The sequence below is a fragment of the Diabrotica virgifera genome, chromosome 2, assembly GCF_917563875.1.
Source record: "Diabrotica virgifera virgifera chromosome 2, PGI_DIABVI_V3a".
Taxonomy (NCBI): domain Eukaryota; kingdom Metazoa; phylum Arthropoda; class Insecta; order Coleoptera; family Chrysomelidae; genus Diabrotica; species Diabrotica virgifera.
The window spans coordinates 280,527,766-280,546,826 of record NC_065444.1 but is presented as its reverse complement, the minus strand read 5'-3'; the positions used below and the strand labels follow the sequence as shown (position 1 = coordinate 280,546,826).

General features: G+C 32.6%; 1 protein-coding gene across 1 annotated transcript in view; it reads left to right on the top strand.

The window, feature by feature from the left end:
* LOC126879888 (cell division cycle protein 16 homolog) overlaps window positions 1-19,061 on the top strand; it is a 30,389-nt gene that overhangs the window by 3,125 nt on the left and 8,203 nt on the right. Inside the window, exons 4-10 of the mRNA XM_050643230.1 lie at window positions 216-378; window positions 4,065-4,444; window positions 5,117-5,261; window positions 5,886-5,980; window positions 9,976-10,127; window positions 10,223-10,375; window positions 18,344-18,503. Of these exons, the coding sequence (XP_050499187.1) occupies window positions 216-378; window positions 4,065-4,444; window positions 5,117-5,261; window positions 5,886-5,980; window positions 9,976-10,127; window positions 10,223-10,375; window positions 18,344-18,503 (1,248 nt within the window). The remainder of the gene's footprint in view (window positions 1-215; window positions 379-4,064; window positions 4,445-5,116; window positions 5,262-5,885; window positions 5,981-9,975; window positions 10,128-10,222; window positions 10,376-18,343; window positions 18,504-19,061) is intronic.

The window sequence follows — 19,061 nt, the reverse complement described above, 5'->3', positions numbered from 1 at the left end:
GTTGCCTTCATTTTTTTTAATACAGGCTTTTTAGTAATTGATTAGATATACCCCTATGAAGGAAGCGCGAATATCGTCAACATTGTAGATGAGAAAATTGCACAACATTAGGTGTGCAGCGGGGCGGGGAAAGCATTGTTTCCATTTATAGCGCATATATCTAATTGAAAGTAAACAGTCTGTATATTTAATAGATACATTTTTCATTGTTTCAGCAAGCCTATTCATCATTCTTATTATTAAAAGGGAAAATTTTGGAGGGAATGGACAACAGAGGCCCAGCTGCTGATTGTTATAAACAAGCCCTTAATATCGATGTCCATTGTTTTGAAGCATTTGATTCATTAATAAAATATCAAATGCTCACTTCACTTGAAGGTAACTTTTTTTTTTAATGAAAATTCAGTGAATTTAAAGAAATATGTAGATTCAAATTAAAAGATGACTTTAAAAAGACTTCTTACGTTCCACTTTCCACTTTTTAAATTCTTCCTGGAAATTCTTGGCACCCTCTGACTATCTTAAGTCTGCCAGGGACTGATTGCCTTATCTTGAATTTCAATTATTACGATGATAGTAAAAATGGGTAAAATAGTAGGTAATACTATATGTCAGGAATCAACATATCTTCTTCTTCTTGTAGTTCTTCTTCCTATAGGAGGTTGGCTATCATCACAGCTATCAATACCTTATTGGCAGCTGCTCTCAAAAGATCTACTGAGCTTTCTTAGGTTTCTCAGCTAGGAAATTCTTCTTCTACCTATGGATCTTTAACCCTTAATTTTATCTTGGATTATGAGCCTTAACCCTTAAGTACTAACACCCCGTCTCTCAGACGGCATCGCTTGTCGAAAGTGGGATATTTCCCTTCCTAGAAAATTTTGAAGGTCACCCTTTTATGACTTTTCAAGTTGGGTTGTTCTTTAGTAGTATTGAATTAGGCAATTTGCGGCAGGTTGTTATTCGAAAGATATTTAGACTCAAAGTGTGATTTCTGTCTAATTGACGGGGTGTTAGTGTTTGTGCCCAGTTCATCATTACTAGTGTGACCAACTAGTCCGAAAAATCCGGGACATGGCCTGAATTACGAAGTCGTGTCCCAGCGTCCCAGACAAGGCTTCCGGGCCATCCGAATTATCAACATTTTGGTAAAATTCTTTTTTGAAATTTTGAATAAGGTATTCTTCTAAAAGTTCACATCAAATTGAATTGGTGAGACGACAAAAAGTCGAAAATTTCTAGAGTGTACGCTGAATTATTTGACATTATAAAGACGTGTGGCCACGACTCAGCGCGCTAATTTGTGATTGGTATTAGGGAGTTTTTGTGCACACAAATACGTAAACGTAACCCATCTTTTTGACATATACGCTTGCGCATTAATAGTTGAACTCCCGTATCTCGATGCGTATTACCTAAAGTAGCGCTCTGATACGTACGTGAGAACGCATCCCTATCGAGACGAAAGTCACCGAATGCACACGAGGATCTTGCCCGATTGGCGATTACCTACCAATGGCTACCAAATGAACATTTTATCAGCGTACTACCAGTACCCGTTTATAAATATTTAAGGTTATATTGGTTATTGGTTTAGTCTATTTGAGTAAAATTATTCTGTGTTTGTAATTGGAAATTGGAACTTCAAAATAGATTTAAAATTTTATTGTTTTCAAGTTGTCTATTAATAAAGCAAAACAAACAAATCTTGTATTAATTTAAGAAATACAGTGATCACCACAATTATTAACTTGATAAATAAATGAGCTAATTTCTGTAAAGTTTTCAAATAAATATGAACAAACTATTTACATTATACTGGAATTCTGATGTAGGTACAATAATTTACAACTAAAAAGTAGGTATAAACAAAAATAAAAAAATTTTAACCTAAGGAAAAATAATATTTTTATATTTAAATAGAAGCAATAAAAACCATACAATTTCATCATTCATTTATCTTTTTTTACATTTGTATATTAATTGTATATTGTGTGAACATTGTTTTATTTTTTTAATGTCAACGGAATTTAAAAATTACTTTACGATTTGCTTTACGTTACGTTAAGGCAGTCACAAAAACTACCTATTTTAACGTTCATCCTCTACGACACGTTAGTGGCTTTACGTATACGGAGATGCGTACGTTACGTAGCAACAAAAACTCCCTAATATTAATCACGTTACGTTAAACGTTAACGTTAGTGTGGCCCCGGTATAAGACTGGAGTGGATTGATTTTTAAAGGTTTTCTTCTCATTTTTAAGCAAATTCAATCGTTCGACAAATATGATAGTAAGAATTAATCATCATAAAAATGTTCTGAAGCTGTTTTCTTGTGGCATGTTCACATGTTTGAGAATAATTAGATATATTTTTGATGGGATTAAGCCATAATTAGTTGTAATGATATTTACATTTTTATATTAACCTAATGTTATGTTTATATGGAAATCCAACATCAGCTAATTTTCAAATTTTTCCTTTTTTGAGAAGGATTTTCGGATTGGAAGTCGAAACGTCAAAAACTAACAAAAATGTAATTATCATTAAAACCAATTGTGGCTCAACCCCATCATAAATATCATTGTCCACATAAAAATGTTAACTAATCAATAAAATGGTGATATTAAAGTTCTATTAAAAAGATGGCCCGATTTTCATTGAAAAATCCCGGAATTCACGTATTTTTTCAACCATGTCCCGAATTTGACTGAATTGAAGTTGGTCACACTAATCATTACACATAATGTGCCCCAGTTCGTCAAAAAACATCAAATAAGGGAATGAAGACCCTAAGGAAACTCTTTTGAAATGGTTTGATGAGGTAGAAGACGACATAAGCGAAGTGGAATCAATTTGTGATGAAAATGTTGCCACTGATTACCATTGCTACACTGTACTAACTATAGTACCTGTCAGTTTTTTTTGTTTTAACATTTTTTAAAAACCTTTTTATTTTCATTTTTCTTACTCTTTGTTTAACTCGATTATAACATTATATTTAACTTTGTTTAACTCGATTATAACTCGATTAACCCATTAGCTACTGATCATGCACCAGCACGGTATATGGTTACTTCAGTCAAGTTCTGTTCACGCTCCAGCGAGTGATATGGTTACTACAGTCAGGTGCCATTCAACAAAATGGCCCCTAGCCGAGTTCCATCCTCTTTGATAGACAGTGAATGTGTTAACAAACATTTTTTTCATTTTTATAAATACTTGTCTTGCAATTTCAATGCGTGTCCTGATTTCTCTACCTTGGCCATTGTTTTCTTTTACCCAGGTCTTACAATCAAGATGGAAACCTTGAAAATCATTGTTTATGAGTAAAAATGCTACTACTACTAGTAAAGGTTCCGTGTCGACTGTAGATTTTAAATTTAAATCATGGAAATATATCTAATTCGCCCTTTTTATACTTTTTATGTTCACTTTTTGAGATATTTTTTAATTTACATTATATTTAATATCTATAGCGATACACTTTATTACTATTTTTGCTAATATTATTTTCTTAATTTTTAATAACTTTTCTCAAAACGAAATAACATTAGTCATTTAAAACTCACATGTAATATACAAACCATATGCCAACAAGGCCGTTGATTCCGAGAAACGAAAATGTATCCCTAAACAGATTGTATAAAATTAATGTTTTTTCAAGGAAACACTAATGGATTACGATGTCAGATTGCCACACTTCTTTATATCAACTTCTTAAAATATCAAAAGGTTCTCATCTTTTAAAAGGAAGATGCAGTAATTTATGGCCCTTCTGGCCATTATCGCAAAACACCAAACCAGTTGACATAATAGTTGGTGGTCCGGCAAGTCAGTCTCTAGTTGGTGGTCCGGCAAGTCAGTCACACCCTCTAGATTCAGACACACCCTCGCTCTCGCTAACAATACCCTTTCGAGATATAAGCAAAACACGTTTGTTTACCCAAAATAAATAAATATATTACTTTTCGTTGTTACACTTATTTTTAATTAAGTCCGTCAACACACACCACCGGAATATATCCAAATATACTTTTACATCTTCTGATTTATTTTCAGAGGAAGAGCTATTAAAGTCTTTACCAATATCTGAACAATGTTCTCCAGAAGCTGCAGAAATCTTGTATATATTATATCAATCAAAATTAAAGAAATATCATATTCCGACGTCACTCCGACCCATGGGAAGTAAAATCATTTATGGTAGTACTCCAGCTCCACAGGAGAAGTCTACAGATCTCTTGAACGTTACTCCAGGTATACATTCTGGCATTGTAAGTACGCCAACGATAAAAGTAACTCCCAATGTTATTAGAAATAATGATAGGAATCTAAAGAAATCTGAACCAGACAAAATAAAAAGTGATGATGAACACATGCAAACGGAAGACCTAGATAACTCGATATTGTTGAAATTAAAGAATAGTTTAGATTTACAGGTAAGTTAAGTTATGTATGAATATATCTTTAAAACCACACTATATTCTACTTCTACCTTATTGTCTTTGACCAATTCATTCTTCATCTCATTAATTTTTCGTTAGTAGTCAACATGTTTTTGAAGATATTCTTCTTTAGGCGCGATTCGATTGAGGGTAAAATTGTACATAAATCTGCGCGCCTGCGCACATAGACAGTATGTAGTTCCTTGCTAATCTTTCAAGATAGGTATTTATGTATCTGTATCCGTGCAAATAAGGCATTAAAAGAATATATTCTTGTGTTTTTGGATTTGTGTTTCTCTGTAGTAAAATAATAAAATATTATATTACATAGCATTTTTACACTATTTGTTGCCGTGTTCTGTAATTATATCCGAAACTTACATGTCAATTAAAAGTACCTCGCTGGTGTAGTTGGTAGGGCGTTAGCTCCGAGATTGGAATGACGCGAGTTCGAATCCTGGGCGATTCATATTTTTTTTTTATTTTTGGTTGTTTTAATAAAAAAATTTTGAAAGTGATAAATAAGAAAGTTAGTTTAATTTTTAAATAAAATACAAATAACCTGTTAAGTATATTTACTTCGTTGAAATTACCTATATAATAGAAGAATATCTTCTTACGTGCGTACAAAGTACACACACATTCTTTTTTTTTTTATTTTTCCAGGTGGCCGAAGCAGAGAGACTGTACTATAATTGTAATTATCAACTCTGCAGCTCTATGACAGAAGCAATTCTCAAAGTAGATCCATACCATGACGCTTGTTTGCCAATTCATATATCTTGTCAAGTAGAATTGAAACAGAGTAACAGTAAGTAAAAATGTTCATTATCATTATTAAGACAACTCAGACCGTTGCTATAGTACTACTGTTGATAATATTGATAACCATGAAATAACAAGATCATGAGAACCATACTGGCACCAACCAAAAAAGATCAAACTGACTATAGAATAAAAAAAAATGCAAAGATTAAGAAGTACCGAAAGAAGACATCGGTCGTGACCAAAATAAGTAGCAAGAGATGAAGCAGTGGCATACTCGATGATAGAATAGAATCCAGGAAAAAGAAAGAAAATGGGAACATCACGATCAAAGTGGCTGCAAGAAATTGAAGGAGACTCATAAGACGCAGGAGTAAGAGAATGTCAGGGAAAAAGAAGACAAAGAAAAATAGGAAAATGAAGAGGAATCGTTAAGAAGATAACATAAAGCTACAGGGACTGATTCTTCCAAGAAATAGGATCTAAACTTATTTAATGTATTACTACTGCATTTAAAGAGTTTGTCCATGCAGGTATACTTACATACTTGTACATAATGAACCAATATTGCAAAATATGCCTATTTCAATGTATCTGTTTCATCATTAAGTGACGTGTAGTACTCTGTGTCTTTTAATATATTCGATAATAGTATTATTACTTGTTTCAGAACTGTTCACACTGGCTCATAATTTGGTGGACTTGTATCCGAATTTAGCGATTTCATGGTTTGCTGTTGGATGTTATTACTATATAATAGGTAAGGTAGCTAAATAAATTAATATTTTTGAAGTTATATTTCTTTACGATCGAAAGTGAAATTTTATAATCCTCGGCGCATGCGCACACAGACAGTATGTTGTTTGTTGCTAAATCATCCAAGTTATGTATATATCAGCACAACTAAAGTTTAAAAAGGATATATTAGTGTTTTTAGTAAATATATTTATTATAATTTTTGTGTCTTTGGATTTATCTTTCTTGGGAATAAGATAATAAGTATTAAACATTTTTATATAATTATACTTAACTTGATGTATTTGTCACCGTCGTTTGTAATTACGTTCGAGCAGCTGTCAAAACAACACCCTGATGGGTTGCTGGTAGAGCATTCGACTACGTAACGCGAAGGTCCCGGGTTCGAATCCGGACACGGATGAACGATTGTTATTCCTTTTTTTTTAATACAAATAAACCGTTTCAAGTACCTATATTATTTATTTCGTTGAAATCATATAATAGAAGTGCGTAAATCATAAATCTTACGTGGGTACAAAGTACACACACATTCTTTTTTTTCAAATCGTATTTATTTTTTACACTTACCTATCCCACACAGGTGGAGTAACTATATCCCATGGACCGCAAAAATAAAGATAGTAACAAAATAAAATCGGAAGGTGTGATTCGCTCATATGTTTGTGTAACAGTTAGTTAAGAGCGTAGGCACAAAATTTCGGGCCAATGGTTTTTAAATGCATTCATTTTTTTGGAATTCTGAAAAAACTAATAAATATTTTTGAAAAATTTAAACGCAGAACGAAAGAATACATTATTACCGAGGGTCGAAAGTCCCTTACAATAAACAAAAATTTCTTTAGAATGAGATATTTGAAATTAAAAATCACATTAAATTTTCTCTTCTTTGTCACCCCTGTAACTTATTAAAATAAACATTACTCTAAAAGTTTTAAGGGACTTTCGACCTTCGGTAATAATGAAATCTTTGATTCTGCGTTTAAATTTTTCAAAAATATTTATTAGTTTTGTCCGGATTCGAAAAAAATTAATGCATTTAAAAAGCAATGGTTCGAAGTTTTGCGCCTGCGTTCTTAATAGGCTACATCAGCGCCGCATCAAGGCGGAAAACGCGTTCCAAGATTGCAACTTTAATTTTGAATATTTTATCGAGTTATTTAACACACATATTCGTAATATAGTAAAGAGTGGCGGTACAGAGCCCAATTTGAGAAATATGTTAGTATGGTTAAATTACTCTATAATTAAATAAAATTTTACAAAAATGACTCTGTACCGCTCTAAGAAGAACAAAAACATACTTTCTTCAAATACAATTTTGTATCTCACGCCTAGATTTTGTGTCACATTGGAACTATGGATTCTATAAGGACTATATTGGAATCTATTATCTATAACAAGAAATCGAACTTAACTGACTGATTTGTCAACATAGAGAAATAGTCACTGTCATCACAATGTATCACATTATAGCCCCTTCGTTTTTGATGATAATAATAATAATAATAATAATAATAGCTTTATTGCCCAACAGTTTCCCATTTATAGGACAAATACAGAAAAAAAATCACATAATTCATTAGTATAACATCTACAAAGTAATAGTAGAGACCTAATCTAAGTAAAGAGAAGCCATTTTTAACAAATCATTAAGTGAGCACGAAAAAATATCACAATGATTGCAAATACTATTATAATTCTTACACATGACAAAAAGAGGCGATTTAACTAATATATTTGTTCTTGCTCTTGGACACTTAAATAAAACGTTTGATCTAAATCTAACTCGAGGAACGTTGAAATTAATTTGTGCTAATAAATCACTACAGTCAATACTGTTATGTAATAATTTATACAAAAATGTTAATGAACTAATTTCTCTCCTTAATTCTAAACTAACCATGTCAACTCTACAACATAATGTATTATTATCACATCCACGGTTAGGATAGATTCCATCAATTTTAAATATCAGATATTTTATAAGTTTTCTCTGTACTTTTTCAATATCTTTTGTATAACAATTATATATAGGATACCAAACTAAACTGCAATATTCTAATTTTGGACGTACTAGAGAATAGTATAATAATTTTATTGGTGTTATGTTGGTGAAGTTTCTGCAATTCCTAATAATGAAACCGTACATTCTCATAGCTTCAGAAACTTTTCGTTCAATATGCAAATTGAAAGTTAACTTGCAGTCAAAAATGACACCTAAGTCTTTGAGGCTATTACATTTTTCCAAAACAGAGTTCTGAATTATATAGTTAAAGTTAATTGTCGTCAATTTCCTGCAAAAACTCACTACTTTACATTTTGCAGAATTTAATAGTAGTTTGTTATTAGTACACCATGTATCAATAGCAGTTAAGTTACGCTGAAGTTCTAAACAATCGCCAATAGTGTCGATCTTACAGAAAATTTTCAAGTTGTCCGCAAAACACAATTTTTTACAGTTAATTTCTTGAAACAAATCATTAATATTAAGTAAAAATAATAACGGTCCTAGATTGGAGCCTTGCGGAACACCAGACTTAGACAGAATTAAATCTGACTTAAAGCCATTATAGAATACATACTGTCTCCTTCCTATTAAATAACTACCAAAGAATTTAATTAAATTAACAGAAAATCCTAAATTTGATAACTTGGATAATAAATACGGATGAACCACCTTATCAAATGCCTTCGAGAAATCTGTATATACGACATCAATTTGTCCTTGTTCATCTAATACTTCAGAAATAAATTGTGTCATCACTACCAGGTTTGTGACGGTAGATCGTTTATCTATGAATCCGTGTTGAAAAGGTGCAATATAGCCGCGAACACACGGATATATACGATTATACAGAACAATCTCGAAAATCCTTGAGAAGTTACACAACAGAGAGACAGGTCTGTAATTAGATATATCAGATTTAACTCCATTTTTAAATATAGGACATACTTTTGACTCTTTCCATATTTCAGGATATTTTCCAGTTTCCAAAGACAAGTTAAACAGTTTTTGAAGCGGTTTGACAAATATTCGTGTACAATCTTTAACTAGAAATGCTGGAATCTTATCTGGACCAGTCGTCATTTTATTTTTTAATCTTTTAAAAGCTTCCAGAATTTCATTTTCTTCAAATTTCAAAAAATTAATGGTTGGTAAATTAAAACCCTGAACGCTGATGTCCTCTGGTTCATTATTGTCAGTAGATACGTATACTTTTTCAAAAAATGTTTTAAAAGCGTTGACAATATCCTGGGGATTATCAAAAGTATTTCCCTCATAGCACATTTCACCTGGAATTCGCGATGACTTATTTTTAGTATGTACATAAGACCAAAATGATTTTGTTTCAATGGTAATACTGTCTTGAATGTTTTCAATGTAATTGTTATATGCAGTTTTAATTTGCTGTTTAATAACTTTGCGCAATCTTTTAAATTCTATGTGATATATTTCGTTTCCTGTTTTTCTATACTTTTGACGGTTTTTGGCTTTGAGTTTAATATTTTTAATAATATCTGAGTGATACCAATTTGGATACTTATGTTTATAATTTTTGTATACCGGAACATATCTATCAACTATTGTATACAATATATTATAAAATTGCTTTAATGCTATATTTACATCATCGTAATTATCTAAAAAGTCCCAATTAGTTTGTAATAGTTCAGAATACAGAGAAGTGAAATTTGCTTTCCGAAAATTATACATTTTCGAATTAGAATTTGGTATAATGTCACGTACTGCCGACGCACTGTTGCCAAAGATTCGTAGAACTTTGGAAAAACGGTGTGGCTACTATTTCTCGAATTAATGTTGATGACTCGCTGATGTAGTCTCCTAATGACTCTTTAGAGGCATATTTTTTGGTCAACTCACTTTGGCACTTCAAACAGGAACTACTGAAATTCACGATTCCACTTACCCCTGTGTACCTTACCAACCTTACATACCTCAAATCTAGACGGTTGATGACCATTTTTAAATTTTAGGTAAGAGTGATTTTGCAAGAAGATATTTAGCCAAAGCCACCTGTTTAGATAGACTATTTGGACCTGGTTGGCTAGCCTATGGACATTCATTTGCGATTGAAAATGAACACGATCAAGCTATGGCAGCATATTTCAAAGCCTCTCAATTGATGAAAGGGTAAATAATAAAGAAATCAATTTAAATATATCAAGAAATCAATAATAAAGAAATCAATAAATCAAAATTATCAACTCATTTAAACTATATTTTAGATGTCATTTGCCTCTGTTATACATCGGATTGGAATGTGGACTAACGAATAATGTTCGGTTAGCAGATAAATTCTTTCATCAGGCACAGACCATTGCACCCGATGATCCATTTATTATGCACGAAAAAGGTGTTATAGCTTTCCAGAATCTAGAGTAAGTATGCAATGATCATAGAATGTTTTTATGCTCATATTAGCTATGCTTTTGCTCATGAGGATCTTTCAGTGCGTCACAGTTTTTCGATTTCTTTCTAACGCATTAAATTGCATGTGACAGAAAAAAACGCACGTCGGTGATTACATTTCGTCGGTGAGATTTATAACATTTATTCTAGTTGTCAATAGATGGCGCTATAATCGAAAAAAAATTTACTAATTATATAATATATCTACGAATATAATCTGTACAATTTATAAGACTATGCAAATCAAAGAAAATACCATTTTATAAATGCAATAAACACAATTGATTTGATTTTATGCCAAATTGCAAATAAAATGTGACAACTGTCAGATTTAACTAAAATGTCATGTTATAATAAATGTTATAAATGTATATTATCACTGACTTACCTTTTTTTCTATCATTTGTGACGCACTGAAAAATGCTCATGAAAAGAAGCATATAGACCGGTAAAATGGTATAAGAAGCATTAGAAAATGGCAGTTATTGAATTTTTATATTCACAATCCTTTTCTATAGGCCTTGACATAATTAGAATGCGCAGATCTTCTGATAGAAGAAGAATTTCCTGGCTGAGAAACTGAAGAGAGTGGTATAGTTGCAGCTCAGTAGATCTTTTCAGAGCAGCCGCCAATAAGGTACGGATAGCTGTGATGATGGCCAACCTTCGATTGGAGAAGGAACTACAAGAAGAAGAACATCTTCTTCTTCATCATGTGCTTCATCCTTTAAGGACATTGGCGATCATCATTTTGCTCTGAGTTTAGCGGTTCTGAAGAGTTCTATTGTCGTTTTTCCACTACACTGCTTTCAATTTTTCAACCAGGACGTGTGTCTTCTCCCCGGTCCTCTTTTTCCTTCCACTTTCCTTTGCATAACCAATCACATCAACTCCTATTTTTTATTTCTTAGTATATGACCAAAGTATGCTAGCCAAACAGTGTCAAGGCATTGAAGAAGTTGAAAACAAATATGACACGTTTAACATGTATAAAAAAGTGAAAAAAGCGGCTGGTATCTTCAGTAAGAAACAAACTGCATTGCTACAAGATGAACATGGTAAAGTAATATTTGAAGTAGAGGACAAACTTAAAGAATGGGAAAATTACGTCACGAACCTATTCGAAGACGATAGGAGTAGTTCACCACCCGATATTACTAACTGCGACGGACCCCTAATAACACGCTCTGAGGTAATAAAAGCCATACAATCATCAAAAGATGGCAGAGCGACTGGTCCTGATGAAATTGCAACTGAAATATACAAGCTTATAAATGATAGCAATGTTTTAGAGGCTATAACTTCGTTTTTCAATACCATTTATACCAGCGGACAACTACCTAATGGTTGGTCTAATTCACTGTTTATAGCTCTACCTAAGAAGACAACAACAAAAACTTGTGCTGATTATAGAACCATCAGTTTGTTATAAACCATTTATTGAAAATTTTTCTGAAGGTAATACATGGTCGTATCTGCAATAAATGCGAGGAATACCTGGATGACACACAGTTTGGTTTCCGTAACGGGTTTGGAACGAGAGAGGCATTGTTTGGAATGAACGTACTTGCTCAAAGATGTCGAGATATATCTGTAGACATATACTGTTGTTTTATTGACTTCCAAAAGGCATTTGATCGTGCTAAGCACTCTATATTGATCGAAGCTCTAAAAGACATAGGCTTGGACGGCAGAGATGTTCGAATAATTGCAAATTTATATTGGAATCAAACAGCATCAGTTTTAGTAGATGGTGTGGAATCGCAGGCTCTTAATATTAAAAGAGGAGTACGGCAGGGATGCCTCTTGTCACCACTGCTTTTCAACGTTTACTCCGAAAGAATTTTCAGAAAAGCTCTTTCTGAAAAACAAGAAGGAATACTTGTGAACGGTGAAGTCATCAATAATTTGCGATATGCGGACGATACAGTACTCCTAGCTTCTAGTCAAGAAGATCTGCAAACACTACTTGATAGTGTCGTTGAGAGTTGTAGGGAGGCAGGTCTGGATCTGAACATACGGAAAACCAAAATACTCATAATAAGTAAACAGCAGTATATAAAACCGTCTATATATGTATATAATACCAAACTTGAGCAAGTTGATAAAATCGTTTACCTTGGACAGCAACTAAATTGTAACGCAGAAAGTCACGGCGAAATTAGATCTAGGATAGAGCAGGCTAGAGCCGCTTTTAGAAGGATGTCCAAGGTGTTATGTAACAGAGACCTAAAATTGGCATTGAGGATCCGCCTACTTCGCTGCTACGTGTTCTCGGTCTTACTTTACGGTGTCGAGTCCTGGACTGTGAATAAAATCGATCTAAATCGCCTTGAGGCTTCCGAAATGTGGTGCTATAGAAGAATTTTAATAGTTTCCTGGGTGGAGAAGATTCGAAACTCCATAATACTAGAACGTCTCAGCAAGACTACTGAGATCATAAAAAGCACCAAGCAGAGAAAGCTGGAGTACTTCGGACATGTAATGAGAGGTCCCAAATATAGGTTGCTACAAAATATTATGCAAGTAAAAATAGCAGGCAAACGCGGTCCAGGACGAAGAAGAACCTCATGGTTGAATAACTTGCGAGATTGGTATGGTGTTGATACAAGCATGCTATTTAGGGTGGCAGTGAATAAAATTAGGATAGCTATGATGGTAACCAACGTTCTGAAAGGACATGGTACATGAAGAAGAAGATGTTAGCCCGATCAAAGAACAATCTGACCCCAAAAAAATAAAGGAAGGATGAAGATTTGGGAATAGGTAGTTGAAATTGTCTATTATTATATAAGAAAAAGTTTACATTTTACAAAAATGGAGGGAATACCCCCTCTCGAATGTGAAAAATATACATTCAAAATAAGACCGGAATTGGATAAAATGACTAATTCTAAACAACTTTTCTTCTATAGAGTTTTTTCGCTAAGCCAATACTTTTCGAGTTATTTGCGAGTGAATATGTTCATTTTTAAACAATAAAAACATGTTTTTGGAAGGTTTTTCGGAGATAACTCAAAAAGTCAGTATTTTATTGCAAAAAGTATTCTTAGCAAAAATATAGCCAATAAAAAATTGAAAAAAATGGTGTATGCATGAGGTCTGTGGACCCAGTAGAAGCAGAGTTGTAGCTAATGAAAAGTAGGTTCTTCTTCGTCAAATTCCAAATCGAATATTTCAATGTGAAATAACCCGAAAACGGAGCACTTTTCGGGGAAAATTCATTTTAACTTTTTTAAAGTGTTTAAAAAAAGGTTTATTTTTGTTTTTTTTTTTTAATTTCTAACATTAAAAGTAAGTGAGTTACGCTCAAAATATTGTTGGTCCCTTTTATTTTTTGGTAAAAAAAATCGCGAAAATCACCCCCTAATTAGCATCACAAACAAATTTTATCATTACCACTTGACAAATTACTTTGCTTATGTATTATTTATATGATCTGTAAGTTTCATCGGTTCAAAGTGTTTATTTTTGAAAAAGCTGTACTTAAAATGGCTTGAACAAGTAACTAATCAAGAGTTTAGGCAAATTTTGAACAGCCATAGCATAACCACTTTTTGTCTAACAAGAAAACAAAAAATCAAAAATATTCAGAAAAGCTAAACGAACATTTTATTACTCTTTGCGATTTTTGGTATTACTAATAATTTTTAAGTTAATTCCATAAAAAAATCCATTTTTTCAAAATTAAAAAAAAAACGTTTTATTTTAAACCCAATTTTTTTCAAAAATGAGCACTTTGAACCAATGAAACTTATAGATAATATAAACAATATCATAAGTAAAGTAACTTGTGAAGCGGTAACGATTAATTTTATTTATGAAGCTAATTAGGGGTGATTTTCGCGATTTTTTTAGCAAAAAATAAAAAAGACCAGCAATATTTTGAGCGAAACTCACTTACTTTTAATGTTAAAAGTTTTTTTAAAAAACAAAAATAAACCTTTTTTTAAACACTTTAAAAAAGTTGTGATGAATTTTCCCCGAAAAGAGCTCCGTTTTTGGGTTACATATTTCAAATTGAAATATTAGATTTGGAATTTGACGAAGAAGAACCTACTGTTCATTAGCTACAACTCTACTTCTACTGGGTCTACAGACCTCATGCATACACCATTTTTTCCAGTTTTTTATAGGCTTTATTTTTTCTAAGAATATTTTTTTCGCTAAAATACTTACTTTTTGAGTTATTTGCGAAAAACCGTCCAAAAACATGTTTTTTTTTGTTAAAAATAAACATATTCACCCGCAAATAACTCGAAAAGTATTAACTTAGTGAAAAAGCTCTATAGAACAAAAGTTGCTTAGAATTAGTCATTTTATGACCCGTGTTGAGCTGGCCCCCCCCCACTTGCAAAAATCAAAAAACAAATAGCCCTGATTTATGAGCTATTTATGAGCTCTCATAGTCCGCAAACTAAAAATTTTGAGCTCGTTCCACTGAGCAGGAATTTGATACCTTAGTGGGGGGGGGGGGCTGAGTCAGCCCCCCCCACTACTTAAAAATAGGAATATTGAATCGGTTTTTGCGGCAGAATTACGAGCTATTTATGAGCTCTTGAAATTATATAGTTTCGATTTTTGAGCTCATCCCCTTCACCCCCAAACAACCCTTTAATTGATTTAACTTAAGAGAAAAATGCTGAGAAAACTTAAAATATATCGTATTGCGGATATAATTCCTATAGGTTATATACTCTAAGAATAAACTATTAAATCACGTGCATTTCGATTATTGAGCTACAACCCCTTCGCAAGAAACCACCCTATCTTCCCGGCTTAAGAGAAAGTTGTACTTAAAATGCATTAAACTAATTATTTGGCGACTACATATCATTTAATAATTTATAAGCTTCCAAATTACGCGCATTTATATCAGTAAATTGCAATTTATTTTGTATAGTGCAGTCACTGAAGGTAAAAATCAACGATTACCTTCAATTTCGGTGAACCTTCATCGATTTTCACGAAAATTGGTCAGTGGTTAGAGGATACGTCAAGAAACAAAGGTGACATGGTACCACCTTGCGCCTTTACCCTGAGGGTGGATACCGCCCCTTCTCGGGGGTGAAAATTATTTTATTAAAAATAACTGCACAAATCAATAAAAGAACAAATTAAAAGCAAAATTTATTATATAAAGTTAATAAAATAAGTCAATACTTTTTAAGTTATTAAAGATCAAAGATTTTAATTATTCGGGAAAAAAATGCATGTTATGAAGCGGTTTTTCGTAAATCACTGAAAAGCTGTATGTTTTTACAAAAAAGTTAATAGTAGTTTAATTCGTATAGCTTATATTCTAAGAATAAACTCTTAAATCACGCGCCTTTCGATTATAGAGCTACAACCCCTTCGTAAGAAAACCATCCCATATTCCCGGCTTAAGAGAGTGTTGTACTCCCGAATGGTGAATGATGAATGGAGATTTACCGAAATCGAAGGTCATAGTTGATTTTTACCTTCAGTGACTGCACTATAGAAAGAAAATGGCAATTCAATAATTGAGATGCGTATATTTTGCAAGCTCATAAATTATTAAACGATGTGTAGTCGCCAAATAATTAATTTAAATTATTTTAAGTACAACTCTCTCTTAAGCCGGGAATATGGGATGGTTTTCTTACGAAGGGGTTGTAGCTCTATAATCGAAAGGCGCGTGATTTAAGAGTTTATTCTTAGAATATAAGCTATACGAATTAAACTACTATTAACTTTTTTGTAAAAACACAGCCTTTCAGTGACTTACGAAAAACCGCTTCATAACATGCATTGTTTTCACGAATAATTAAAATCTTTGATCTTTAATAACTTAAAAAGTATTGACTTATTTTATTAACTTTATATAATAAATTTTGCTTTTAATTTGTTCTTTTATTGATTTGTGCAGTTATTTTTAATAAAATAATTTTCACCCCCGAGAAGGGGCGGTATCCACCCTCAGGGTAAAGGCGCAAGGTGGTACCATGTCAGCTTTGTTTCTTGACGTATTCTCTAACCACTGACCAATTTTCGTGAAAATCGATGAAGGTTCACCGAAATTGAAGGTAATCGTTGATTTTTACCTTCAGTGACTGCACTATACAAAATAAATTGCAATTTACTGATCTAAATGCGCGTAATTTGGAAGCTTATAAATTATTAAATGATATGTAGTCGCCAAATAATTAGTTTAATGCATTTTAAGTACAACTTTCTCTTAAGCCGGGAAGATAGGGTGGTTTCTTGCGAAGGGGTTGCAGCTCAATAATCGAAATGCACTTTGTTCTTAGAGTATATAACCTATAGGAATTATATATTTTAAGTTTTCTCAGCATTTTTCTCTTAAGTTAAATCAATTAAAGGGTTGTTTGGGGGTGAAGGGGATGAGCTCAAAAATCGAAACTATATAATTTCAAGAGCTCATAAATAGCTCGTAATTCTGCCGCAAAAACCGATTCAATATTCCTATTTTTAAGTAGTGGGGGGGGCTGACTCAGCCCCCCCCACTAAGGTATCAAATTCCTGCTCAGTGAAACGAGCTCAAAATTTTTAGTTTGCGGAATATGAGAGCTCATAAATAGCTCATAAATCAGGGCTATTTGTTTTTTGATTTTTGCAAGTGGGGGGGGCCAGCTCAACACGGGTCATTTTATGCAATTCCGGGCTTATTTTGAACGTATATTTTTTCACCCTGTATTTCCCAATTTTTGTAAAATGGAGGGGATGTAGAATGGTAAACTTTTTCTTATATAATAATAGACAATTTCAACTACCTATTCCCAAATTTTCATCCTTCCTTTATTTTTTGGAGGTTTTCGTGAAATTTTGTGTTCCCTTATCGGGCTATGTAGCTCATTTTTCTTTCCTTGTGTTGAGTATTTCTTTTTTAATCATTCTTAATGTGTCCGTATTTGTTACGTGTTGTGTCCATGATATTTTCCACATTCTTCGATAACACCAGATCTCAAAGTTGGCAAGACTTCTTTCTGTTGCGTTCATAATTGTCCAGGCTTCAACTCCATAGAAAAGGACAGAGACTACACCTCAATACCCTAGTTCTAATACAGAGAATACACCTCAATACTCTGGTTGTCATTTTCTGTTCCGAGTTCTCTATTGCATAATACATACTGCTTTCATCTTATTGTATGCGCTTCTAGCCATAGTAATGCGTCATTTTATTTCAAAGCTGCGATCTCATTATCCATTTAGCTCCCATCCCAATTAATTGCATCTGGGTACTTTCTCTAAAGCTTTTGCTTTAATATAGACTTTTTCGTCTTTAATCTTATTCTTACTGACAATAATGATTTTTGTTTTTTTTTGTGTTTAGAGCTACAATAGACTCTCCCTATAGCGAACACGGTTATTACGAGGTTTCGCTTATAACGAGGTACACTAGATGTCCCATGAAATTCCTATTGAATTGTAACACCTCTATAACGAGACATATTTGGTTATAACGATGAAAAATGAATTCGTAAAATATGTATCTTTATCTGTTTTTGCGGTGTCGCAAAAACAGATAAAGATACATATTTTATGAATTATAATAACAGAATAAATAGCAGATAAATATCTGTTTTTGCGCTATCTGTGCGGTTATCGAGGATAGTGCTGTAATAAAATCCACCGACTATAATAAACTTCTTCCTGTTCTGTTTATGTATCGACCCATATTGAATACATATTATAAAAAAATTTACAATTTGTGTTGGCCAAGCCTTATTGTCGAGGAAACAATTTTTAGTATCTTATATTGCTCCGAATGGCTTCACTATAGGAAGTTATTGTTTTAGAAAATGCACAATATTATTGTCTGATATAACGAGATCCGCTTATAACGAGGTAATTAGTCTGCCATTTCAGTTCTTGTTATAGAGGGAGTCTACTGTATTAAATACCTCTCGCAAAACCAAAATTTGCAGCTCTTCTAAAAAGAATTTTTATTTTAGTTATGAATCTGCAGAATCTCATTTTAAAACAGCTCTAGACTGGGTTAAAGGTATTAGAAAGGGTATTATCCCTCAGAGATGGAGTCCTTTACTAAATAATTTGGGTCATACTTTGCGCAAAATGAAACAGTACAAAGAAGCGTTGGAATATCACAATCAAGTAAGTTTTAATAGACGATGAATATTATTAATTTATTTACAAATTTTACAAATTAGACATGAAAGAAGAGAATTAAGCTATCTTATGGTTATAATATAAAAGAAATAAAATGTATGGGCATAAGTACGGTGTGGGCGAAAAGTGAGACTTACATTTTACATGCATTTTGTTTAAAAATGATTTAAAAATGTGTAACTAATAAAATTTTACTTACAAAACTCTCAAATTTGCACATCTTACTAAACGATGTTTCATTCAAAAAAAAATCTCAAAAATTTAATTCAAATTATACGTCCCAAAAAATGTAATTTTTGAAAACTTCGTAGTTTTACAGAATTACTACCATTTTAAGACGATATTAGTCAAGCTTGAACAGATTTATTATAATTTCATAGATTTTTTTAAAGCTTAGAATGTAATCTTTAAAATGCACCAAATTATTTTATCGCCAACCGTCACTAAAGGCATTCATTATTGTACTCATTTGCCTCCATTTGCGGCAGTAAAGTAACACTTTATTGTACTGAAAGAAGAATTTTACTTTACCTGCCGCGATTA